General features: G+C 33.1%; 1 protein-coding gene and 1 non-coding gene across 36 annotated transcripts in view; both read right to left on the bottom strand.

The window, feature by feature from the left end:
• The window catches only part of Plekha5 (pleckstrin homology domain containing A5), a 238821-nt gene that overhangs the window by 91780 nt on the left and 134590 nt on the right, over positions 1 to 12451 (bottom strand). For 33 of the 35 annotated variants that reach the window (XM_048787241.1, XM_048787256.1, XM_048787250.1 and 30 more), the window contains 3 exons: positions 4526 to 4609; positions 3438 to 3558; positions 1513 to 1617 (listed from right to left, as the gene is read on the bottom strand). In XM_048787241.1, the coding sequence (XP_048643198.1) occupies positions 1513 to 1617; positions 3438 to 3545 (213 nt within the window). In that variant the 5' untranslated portion in view covers positions 3546 to 3558; positions 4526 to 4609. The remainder of the gene's footprint in view (positions 1 to 1512; positions 1618 to 3437; positions 3559 to 4525; positions 4610 to 12451) is intronic. The other 2 variants (XM_048787234.1, XM_048787263.1) reach the window with 1 other exon arrangement.
• On the bottom strand, positions 1113 to 1217 carry LOC125611814. Its single transcript, XR_007342053.1, has one exon. It is a non-coding gene; the product is annotated as a U6 spliceosomal RNA (small nuclear RNA).

The following is a 12451-nucleotide window of genomic DNA, read 5'->3' as shown; positions in this document are numbered from 1 at the left end:
AAAAAAAAAAAAAAAAAAAAAAAAAAAATGCCACCCAAGCATATGCCCAGTCAACTTAGTGAGAATTTGCAAAATTAATTTACTTGAATGGTGGGGAATTCTCTGAATTTTAAGATTATCCTCTTTCAATACATTAGCTAAACTCAACTTTCAGATGAAATACACTATAATGAATATTCACAAAAAATTCATTATGAGTTTTAATGAATAAAAATTAGCTCAGCTGAAAGTAATTAGCAATATTTAACAAAATAGATTAACACCACCAATAAACTAATTCAAAAATATTTTTATTTTTAATAAACTCAGTAATTGTATATTTTTATGGGATAGTATAACATTTTAATACATGTATACAAATGTGTTAATGAACTGGGACGACTGGCATACCATTTGTTACCTCAGATTATGTATCATTCAATGAACTAATGTTTAATTTGCTTTGTCATGTAGAATAAGAGAACAAAGGCAAAAGCCTTGAATGTTGAACACATTCTCTCAATTATCTGGCAACCTACTCATCTGAAATCTAGCTGAAATCTGAAAGTTAAATAACATCCTCAAAGTAATAAAAATGATGGCAAAGTCCAAGGGGATAATATCCTTACATGCTTATGAATCCCCATACTAATAACAACTTTCCAAAAAATCTTAGTTATCAAGCTTCCTACATAGTACAATATAAATCCCAACTTATAAAGCTCTCTGAAAGTGAACTCTGAGCAAATAGCCAAACAAGAAAAAGGAAAAACCAAACAGCCCAAAAACTTATAAGGAAGAGAGAATAGTCTTAAAATACAGAAGCCAAAACCCAGAAAAAGTCAGAAATATCCAAATTATTTTCAGATTCCTTTATGAAGAATGGCAAGAATGCGCTGGGGTTGTGGATCAGTGATAGAGCGCTTGCCTAGCACGTGCGAGGCCCTGGGTTCAATCCTTAGCACCACATAAAAACAAATAAAAATAAAAGATGATATTGTGTCCAACTAAAAAATAAATATATAAAAAAAAGAATGGCAGGGAAGTATAGAGTTGTGCATTTATCTAATGATTTTTAATATGAATAGAAAAGCCAAATGTTTAAAAAATATTTCTGCCTGGAAAATTTACAAAAATATATAGAATGCTTCACAAATTCATATGTCATGCTTCTGCAGAGGCCAGGCTCATCTTCCCTCTAATTCCAATTTCAGTATATAAGATGTTGAAGTAAGCACTGCATGGAGAATTTTAGCATGGGATTCCTAACATACAGCACCTATTTAATTTTAAACCTAGAAATATCTATAGCCAACATATACAAACAGTCTTTATTGTAACATCCATTCCTTTTTCTGTCTTTATTTTTCCCCTGACACTCTTAGGGGTAATAAAAGTCAAGGGGTATGGGAGACTATTGTACATTTCTTTTTCTAGTTTATATATTTTCATGTAATTGTCTTGGCAACATTCAGCTCAAAAGATCTCTTTGATTCTATCCTTTATTTCTTATCAAATGGGAGAAAAAAATACCTGTTTATAAAGCCAACCTCGTCTGACCACAGGTGCGTTAGGATTTCTTTTAATTGAATTTGACCTCTTTCCAAAATTATGAACTTTCTTTGAAGCCCGTGATGTCTAAACAGAAAAAAAAAAAAAAGAGAGAAAATGCAGTAATAATGCTTAGATATTTGAACTTATTTTTTATCTTCACTATTTTAATCTTGTATTTTTTAGATTTCTCTGAGATTTGTAGGAAAAATAAATTATCACAATTCAACTTTTGTTGGCTTAGTTGTTTCAAGTGTAAGAGTTCAATACAAAGAATCCTCCTACCCTCAGGATATTACAAAAGGATCATAGGTTTTACACTATTGCCTTTAACATATATACTATTCTTAAAGTGCAGTATTTTGTTTTATCTACTTTATAAAATGAATAGTGAGTAAAAAATATTAACAAATGTATAAGAATAAGTCAAATGATAAAACATTTTGCTTTATATCTGCATTTAATAGTGTTTTGATGAATGAAGGCTAACAGCATTATTTGTACACAACAGTATTTTTTCTAAACTGCTTTCAAATAGATAATGCTTACAGTATAAAATTCAAATAGTACAAAAATATAAAACAGGACCAGTCTACTTCTTACCCTTGAGGTCTAGCATCCAGCCAACCCTCCTGACAACCTAGTGAGGTAACCAATATTACTATGGGAATGTGCATTCCTATCAATCTAAAATAATTGTTCTTATAGTTATGGAATATCTTTATCTTTTTCAAATGACTATACACATAGTATCCATTTCACTTGAGACTCACTACATAAAGAAAAAGAAAAATGTCTATTTTACTACACTTTTGCCAATATGCTATGCTTTAAAACTTTTTGACTTCTGCAAATCCAATTGCTGAAAAATGGTCTTTTTTTGTTATAATTAGCATTTTTCTTATCACTGAGACTGAGAATCTTTTCCACGTACTAAAGAGTAAATTCCATTTTCTTCTTTTAGAATTGATTTTACAGTATTTGCCCACATTTAAATGGGATCATAACCCTTTTTCTTATTAATCCAAGGCAGTTCTTTAATTATCAAGTAATTATTCTTTGTTATATGAATTACAGATATTCTGCATACATGAAAATAATGTGGTTGACTTTCTCATTGTTTCATATTTTTACTTTTGGTTTTACATCATATTTCAAAAGTCCATCTGCATTCTGAGTTTAGCTTTCTTCTGTTATTTAGTGAGAATTAGAAATTACTTACATTATTTGAAAATTTTATTTACTTGTAATATCCTACAAAACTTTATTTTAAACAACTTAGCAGACATTAAAAAAAAAACTATTGTCTACTGCCCATTCCCTTACAATAAACATAATTTTAAATTATAACTATTTTTCTACTATGTTTCCTAAATCTAGGCATTCATGTAGTCAGAAAATTTTTGATTTCTAGGTTATTGTATTAATCTTCCCTTTCAATCTTAAATTGAGCCAGGTGTGGCGGTAAACATCTGTAATTCCAGCAACCTGGTAAGCTGAGGCAGGAGGATCTCAAGTTCAAAGGCAGCCTCAGCAATTTAGTGAAACTTTTGTCTCAAAATTAAAAATTCAAAAAAGGATGGGGATGTAATTCAGTGGTAAAGTGTTCCTAGGTTCAATCTCCAGTACCAAAAAGAAAAAAAAGAAGAAAACCATAACAAACCTTACACTGATTCAATAAAGTGCCTATTTTCTCACACAAGCATTTTTCTATATGCAAAATTATTCAACATGTAAACTAAGTATTTTTTAAAAATGTCATTAAATTACAACTTTATTACTTTATATTTCAAACACTGCTCCTCATATCAATTACCTCCAATACAGTTAAATCCATGTAGTAATAAAAATATAATAATTACACATACTATCACTGATCAATAATTAACAATAAGCAAAGTACTTACTCTGCCTATAGGGCTCATTGGATGTACTGCATAATCTGAACTCATGTTATAGTTAGAAGCTTCATTTATCATACTTATAGGCCGTTCTTTCTTTTCTTCAGACGTCATGGTTGCAACAGTCCTGAAAATAAAATATGTTAAATTCTAGAACTTACTGTGTAAGTAAACTGTTTTACAGTAATGCTTTCCTGAAGTTAGCAAAGCAAGAGTCCTGTTTTCAAAATAACTGGATACTTGTTACTACAGAGTAACATTTAATATTTACAACTATTTTAAACACAATTAACTCTTCTGCTAAACTCAATGTAATTAATATCATGCTAATTCTAAAAGGCATTACTGAAGATAATCAACTTGGTCATCTAACAGGAAAATTACAGGCCAGGCATGGTGATGTACACTGGTAGTCCCAGCTACTCAGGAGGCTGAGGCAAGAGGATTGATTGCTTGAGCTTAAAGAGTTTGAGACCAGCCTGGGCAACAAAGCAAGACTCTGTCTAAAACAAAAAATAAAAACAAAAAGGAATTATAAGAAACTGGGGGTGAGTTCAGTGGTAGAAGACAAGATTACATGCTTGCGGCTCTGGGTTCAATTCCCAGTACCACCCACTGGAAAAAAGAATAAAAAGAGGAATAAGATTAATTATTCTAATATTAAAAAATAAGAAAATGTTAACATTTGTGGCCAGCTTCATAGTATATAAACTTTTTTCACTTATTTCTTTTAATGCTTATGAAATCCTAGGAAATGTACTGAATGGAAGGAGAAAAACTGAGTTCAAATTAAGTTTAATAATTTTGCCAAGTTTATACAGCTTCTTTAACTTTTATATTCTGTGCTCTTGAGAATTCAAACTTTCTCAGTTTGAATTCTCACAAAAATAGCTTCTAAAATTATATTCCTCTTGAAAAATAAATTTTAGGTCATGTATCTACACCACATGTAGTTAACAGCTGGGACTATTACACTTGACTGCAACTGTTCAGGTAAGAAAACTGTTCAATTTTACTGTATTAAATACGGATTAGAGCAATCTCAGTGCTAACCTCATTCTGATTACAGGCAATGCATGAAACTTTTTACTTACTGTTCATTCACTACAAAAATACAATTGTCCTGTGATGGCTGTCCTGTGACTGGATGTTTGCAGGTCACTTTCCTTTCATTATGGCTGAAAGAATAAAAGAAAAAGATAACATGTAGGCACTTCTATTATCACTAATATTTTGGTAGCAAAACACCCATTTCTTTATTGTAAAATTAAGGTTACTGAACAAAGAAGATGAAATTCAAACCACCTGTCATTTGGAGTCCTAAATATACCTTTTCTACTATCTACTGTGGGTAAATATGTGCGAAAATGCTACTTAACAGTTTTATAATATCACTGAACTCACTGCAGCTTACTCTGATCTCAATTCTTTCTTCTTGATAGCTGATTTGGCATACAATCACTATTTATACACACAGACACACACACACACACACAATTTTAGAAGCTATTTTTGTGAGAATTCAAACTTAGAAAGTAAGCTCAAGAGCACAGGATGTAAAAGTTAAAGAAGCTATATAATCACATTTCTTACGTGGACAATAAGAATGAGTATCTACTCTCCTCCACTATTTTGTGACCCACTTTGGGCATGCTCTCTAGAGAAAAGACTATTTTTGGAGACTGAGACTTTTGTCTAGGAAATATTCTTTCTAAGCAGAGTGATAAGATTAGATTTCTTACTGTCTTCCTGAAATGAAAGGAAAACTAAACCTATTTATCTATATAAGTCAAAATATTAGACATCTTAAATATTATGCAAAGTACACTGGTAAATTATATACATCATCAAATGTAGATCTAAACCCTAACTTTAAATAACACACAAACACAGAGATATATTTGAGACAGGAATCTCACTGTATTGTACAGGCTGGCCTCAATCTTGTGATCCTCCTGCTTCAGCTTTCCAAATAGGTGGGATCACTGGTGTGTACTACCATGTCTACCTCCTTGTAATTCTATTTTTAATTGGTAACTTAGCATTCTAAAATGTTATTCAGTAAGTAAAACTGAAGTCATATAAAAGAAACAGGTATCATGTTTTAAAAAATTAAATATTGAACATAGAAACACAGTAGAATAATTAGGAAATATGGCACATTTCTGCTACTCTTTAATTGATTAAAGACACACATGACTTCTACATTACCAGTTTCTTGTGGTGCTTTTGTCTTTTTACAGATAGGTTAAATAGTATTAAATATTGGTGAGTCTAGATATATGTGATGTATTTTCACTACATAAAAAGTATGCAAATGAGGACTGGGGATATAGTTCAGTTGGTAGAGTGCTTGCCTTGCATGCACAGGTCCTGGGTTCAATCTCCAGCATCACACACACACACACACACACACACACACACACACACACAATGCAAATGATCTTGCTTGATTTAAAAAAGCACAATAGTGCCAAAGCTTCATGGGGGATGTGAGTTTATATAACAGACAATAAACTGATAACAGAAAATAAACCGATAACAGAATAACTAGGTATAGCCACTGGAGATAAGTGAAAAACATTGAAATACTCTATTAAGTATATTAAGTATTAAGTTTTCAATTCTGCAAATATTTCAATGAAAGTGACATTAAAATAAGATGGAAATAATAATCTAGAACTTACATATTATTATATTATAATTATTCCTATAATATATACTTGCATTATATATTATATGCTATATTTAAGGTTTTTCTGTTGTTCTACATCTGGGAAGATGAGACAAAATGGGTTAAGAAGCTAGTCAGTTGAATGGTAGCTAAAATAAACATATACATTCTTTTTATAGAAATTAATATTGGAAGAAGAAAATAAATAAACCCCTACTAACTCCTATTATTTCCCTATGTTGTATCATCTTGCCTGAGAGAAATACAGTAGATTCCAATTCTAATATTCTAGAAACTCTAAATTATAACAATATGGCTCTGAAATAGTTACAGAGTTAAGGTACTACTCTGACCTTCTGGATACTAAACAGACTTGAGTATCCAATAAACAAGGATGCAGGGCAGTGGATACATTTAAATAACAAACAATTAAACAGAAGCCCAAACACTCCTTTCCTCAAAAGTAGAAGATATCTCAAACTCATATTTTCAGTGAAGTACTTTAAAGATTATTATGTTTTAAATAAACAAAACCTTTGGATTTTTAGTTAAAATAATATTAACTAAAACCAGTACAAAACAAGTATATATTTTATATTTTTTATTTACTCAATACAAATGTGGATTTAAATTATATCAAAGGTTACTACTTTTCTATAAAATTCAAAATCAGAAGATTAAGATTTTATAGATAATTAGAATAAAAACTCTTGTTATCTTCTATGGAAAGCATACTTACAAAATAGAAAAAAAAAACACCTGTATTATTCTCTAATCATTTTGTCAAAAATGAATTAAAAGTATAAGAAACCAACATATCAACTCCAGCTTTAATTGTTTCAAAGTGGCAATTTTCTATTACTCGATAGGACTATCAAACCTCACTGCTCTTGTTAATGTTTTTTAAAATTCACTTTTGTAAAGTTTAAAATTAATTTTAAATTTCAGAATCATTTCTTTTGTTATGTGAGCATTTACACTGCATTTAATACTGCCGAATCTTAAAGTATTGCAATGGTAAAGGGTAAACACAGTTGCTAAATAATTAAATGAAATTAAAAATGAGTTGAATAAACACTGAGTGCCAATAAGTGAAAAAAATTTCATAAAACCGTGTCTGTTAGTATAAATTCTTTGAATAGCAGATAGAGCACTTGACAGTGTGGGAAGTAGCTGGCCTATTGTTAGGTTCTGACCACTATCCTTGCCACAAAGGAGGAGGCCATGGCTCAGGAGGGAGACAATGATTTCCAGCTTTTCTTCAGTTCTACCAAATTTAACCACGTATTCTTTTAAAATTATGCTTTCATCTGATACATGTTATACTTTTCTGTAGTTCAGTGTGATTTTTTAAAAATTTTACTCTTGAAGAGCCTCAAAATTCAGATCAAGAATGCCATCGGTTCTGTTTTAACGCTTGTATGGAAATGTGTTCTAAGATGATTCATAGATTAGGGAATGATATGAGCATAACACAACTTCACTGTCACTTATGCATTATTTTGCTGTAAGAAGTACTAAGTGAATCTGCAATCTGCATCCAGCAGAACTCAGTCACATAAGAATTCACAAAACATATATCTGCATATGCTTGAAACATTTTACCAGCTATTTCAGTTCACTGTCTGTTTTCTGAAACACACTCATCCACATCTGTTGATACAACTTTAGATTTACTTTTAGACCATGCCTCTTATAAATTTTCCCAATAACTCACCAGCTAAAACCCTTCCAATGAAGTTCACTTCTATAAGCAAAAATCACAGGTATTTTTCAAGGCTGGGTATATATTTGTTGTAGTATTTCTAGCATTTTGTAACAACGTGTAAAGCTGTGATACCATTTTTATTAGATTGCATCTTTATTTCTATGTGTTACTAATGAAGTTTTGTGTTGTTGTTTGTTTTTTGAGATAAGATCTTTCTATTGTTCAAGCCTTGAACTCCTGGGCTCAAGCAATCCTCCTGTCTCAGACTCCTAAGTAAATGGAACTATAGATACATGCCATGATGCCCACCTATACTAAGAATTTTTGACTAAAGCTCCTCACCTCATTCCCCCCCCCCCCCAAATCCTGTGCTTTTCATTGCCTGATTTTGTAGTGAGATATTTTTAGGAATATCCCTGTTGTGTTCTAGCAAAACTGATCACACTACAACTTCAGAAATTTTACTACTAAAAATGTATTTGAAGCTTTAATAGATAAAGATATTGTGTCCAAATAAAACTATAATAATAATAAATTAAAAAATAAAAAAGGGCTAGGGACATGTCTCATTGGTTAAGTGCCCATGGGTTCAATCCTGGCACTGCTACCACCACCCCCAAATATAAATTCTTGTCAGAGATCTGATGCTCTTTGTGAATAAAAAGGGAAAATGTACGATTTTATATAAATTTATTTCCAAGGGAATCCTTATAAAAAGGTATGAAATTCAGGTCTTGATATAAAACATGGCTATGGTCAAAGAGTAAACTAATTCCTGCCTTGTCTCTAAACTCACTATGGCATGGCAGGAAGGCCAAATTTTACTAAGTATCTTCCAGATTTCCCTCTTCGATATCCTAATGTAGAGATCTAAACCAGTGATTCTCAACTGAGGGAGGTAGGAAGGGAGGGTTTTATCTCTTGAAGGCCATCTGATAATCTCCAGTAATATTTCTGAACATCATAACTGGGGAGGGTTGCTGGAATCTACGGGAGCCAGGGTTTTACAATTCACAGTGAAGTCCTCCCCAAATTATCTACCCAAATAACAGTGCTAAGGAAGAGAAATCCTGCATTAGACCATCACAGCCCTTTACCAATTAATTATACTGAATAAGCAACATTTATTATTTCTTGGTGTTGCTGCATTTCTCTAGACAAAATGGAGGCAGCAAGAAACAATGGCAACTGAGAAAACAAGTTCTGAAATCAGATGATACAAGTTTGATTCCTAACTCTTCCACTAACTAGGCCATTTTAGGCAAGTTAATTTACCTCTCTGTATCTTAACTGCTTCAGTAGCTTTGCCACAAGTTGTTAGTTTAATATATACAGAAATACACACATATAAAATTTAGTTTATGTATGTAGTTACATAGTTTAATATATATGTTTTAATTTAGATATAAAATAAGAAAATGTTCTAGGTACCAGGGATAAGAGTGAGCAAAACCTAAGTCCTTGCCCTCATAGAACTTACTTTCTAGTGGAGATGTGTTTATAAATATTAAAAGAATAAACAGTAAAACATGGCCTGAAATATAGCAAGTCTTGAAAAATTATATTTGTTTTTATTATGAACTATAAGTATTAAAAGTATATGCTACCATTATCATAATAACATTCAGCTAGCAACTTAAAGACAGTTTAAATTAGCCCCTATCTAAATATAGTCAGACATCATTTAATAGTGGGGACACATTGTGAGAAATACATCACTATGTAATTTTTGTCATTATGAATCACACAGCATACTCTCTGAAACCTAGATGTAATGTGGCCTGTTGATAAAATCAAGAGATGCCATCACTGTAACATGGCAGCATTTTACATTTTTACGGTAAACTTTTTTAAAATGAGGGGTAAACATTAAAACCATAAAAAAAGCACTGTAATAGTCATTTATTATCGTTGTCACATATTATGTACTGTACGTAACTGCATATGCTTTATTTTTATATGCCTGGCAGTGCAGTAGTTTTGCTTATACCAGCATAGCCACAAACATGTAATGTGCCGTGCCATGACAGCAATGACAAGTGTGATAGGAATTTTTGAGCTGCATTATAATTTTATGGTTCCAACGTTGCATACATAGCCTGTCATTTATCAAAACATCATTATGTGGCACATGACTCTAATTATTTAAAATTCATGATATCCCACAAATAATGGCTTTATGCTTCTGCCTCTTAAGTTAAAAATGAGGAGAAATGTAATTCTATTTAGTTTTAGAGGAGGATGAGTTGTATTTTTCTGCTAATAAAGACAGCAGAAAAGAAGTTTCTTAACTAGTAGAAATATCTCTTAAAAACAAAAATGTATGCAGGCATTCCAGAGTTCAGGGCTGAAGGAAATAGGTCATATTCATGAGTTCAGTCTGAAGATCATGCTCCAACAAAGGCCCAAATAAAATGATCAAATCAATGCTTTTTTTGTTTCATAAAATATTAAGAAATTTTATATACAGCCACACAAATTGTTTGCTTTTTGGCATTATGCCCTTGTCATTATTGCCACACGTTTATAATAACTGGATAAGTGAATGAAAGATCTGCCTCTTTGAAGCTTCTATGGAATTATTATTTCACTTAATAATAATTTTATTTTGAAAGCCATGTCTACCTGAGATAGAATAGAAATTCATTAGTCTATTTAGTTCTTTCTAAATTTTGAACCAAATACTGAATTACGTAAGTAAATACCACAAAACTTGGGCTATGTTATACTTTTAAGCAGAGAAATTGGTTCTGAACTTTCTAGTAGCTGATATATCAAAGAGCTTAGCAATTTACCAGGTTTGAATCAACACTAAATGACAGGTACTTTTATATAAGAGTAACATAAACTGCATGGCAACACTCATAATAGGTTAAGTTGGTATTTGTCTCCCTTTCCAGATCATTAGAGAAGAATACATTTCATATAGTCTACATGTTAGTCTTCCCTCAGGGAGACTTATAAAGGAGGGTGACAATGATATTCCTATGAAAATACCACAAACATACACAATGAACAAAATGTGTACTTCAAATATAAATTCCAATAAAATTATGGGATTAGAAAAAAAGAATTTATTTACTAACATGGTATTTCAAATTTCTAGTTTTAACAATGATAAAAGCTAATAGAACTGAAGAAATTGTTTCATTCTTAATGCAGTTGTATTTCATGTGACACAAGAAATTAAAGTATTTGTGTAATTAACTATGGACTGACAAATTAAATATAGTTTTATAACTCTTCCTATCCTACAAAAAAGATTTACAAATCTTTGTTGAATGTAAAAATTAAATAAAAGTAGTGGATCAAAAATTAAGAGTAATACTATATATAATAAATCAGTACATGATAAATTCTTTGACCCAAGTGTATAAAGAAGCGACTCCTGTTTTTAAGAAAACAACGGCAGCACTGTCATCTTCACTGGGTTGGCTTGTCCTTTTAACTATGTATCTTCATAGGCCCAAACTGGCTGCTATATCACAAGTATCACATGCAGACCAAAAAGTTCAGAGTTGAAAGGAAAGTTCTTTGCACACCTTTTTTTCAAGAAGTTTTGCCAATGTTCCCTGGCCATCTTTCTTTAGAATCTCATTAACCAGAGATATGAAAGTCAATGCCCTAGTCAATAAATGGCAAAAGAAATGAGATCACTTAACACCAATGTTTTTGTTTCATTTCATGTTCTGGACAATTAATAAAAATTGGGCTGGGGTTGTGGCTCAGTGGTAGAGTGCTTGCCTTGCACATGCGAGACCCTGGGTTTGATCCTCAGCACCAATAAATAAATACATAAATAAATAAACAAGTGAAATTAAGGTGTTGTGTTCAACTACAACTAAAAAATAAATATTAAAAAAAAAACTGGGGAGAAGGAAGATGGCGGCGAGGGGAGTGCATTGCCCCCATGTGCTGCTTCACTGTGTGGGAGTATGACAAGTCAGGACGGCTAAAGGATATCTTGTTAGGAATTTCCAGCAATAGTGGGGTGCTCCGGAACCTGGAGGAAGGATTTCCATCGCACGAGGATCGGCTACGGGGACTCAAACGCGAGAGGTTTGTCGCACGGAGGGTAACACTGCTTATTCAGCAAATCGCCCCGCGGCTAGAGTCTGCAGCGCGCGCTGGGATAGAGACGCAGGGTTACAGCGCTGCAGTTTCTGCCAGCCGCGCAAGCACCGTACTCAGGGCTGAATTCTGGGTTCGAGACGGGGGAAGGAAGCGGTCCATCTCGGTTCTCCACACCGGTCAGACCACAGAGGAGGCCAGCAGCCACCATGTTGGTAAACTGACGTCACCTTCCCTGTTTTCGACTGACCGCAGCTCATTCAGCCATAGATCAGGTAATTTCAGGATGCAATTCGCCTGCGGCTTGCAGACAGATTGCTAGGGTTCAGCGCCTGGGAGCTTCTTAGAACTTGATCTTATCGGAGCGAACACCGAGCGCAGGGCGGCCGAGTTCCGGCTCCCGGAACCGCCCTGGCCCAGGGCTGGGGAGCCTGCGGAGGCTGCTTCTTGGACCCTGCTCCTATCAGAGCATACACCAAGCACTAAGCGGCCGAATTCCGGCTCCCGGAACGGAGCCCGCGGGGACTGCTTCTTGGAGCTTACACTTATAGGAGCTTACACCGAGCA

This window comes from Marmota marmota, unplaced genomic scaffold, assembly GCF_001458135.2.
Source record: "Marmota marmota marmota unplaced genomic scaffold, marMar, whole genome shotgun sequence".
Classification (NCBI taxonomy): domain Eukaryota; kingdom Metazoa; phylum Chordata; class Mammalia; order Rodentia; family Sciuridae; genus Marmota; species Marmota marmota.
Note: the sequence above shows the minus strand (reverse complement) of the source record. Positions and strands in the feature narration are given on the sequence as shown.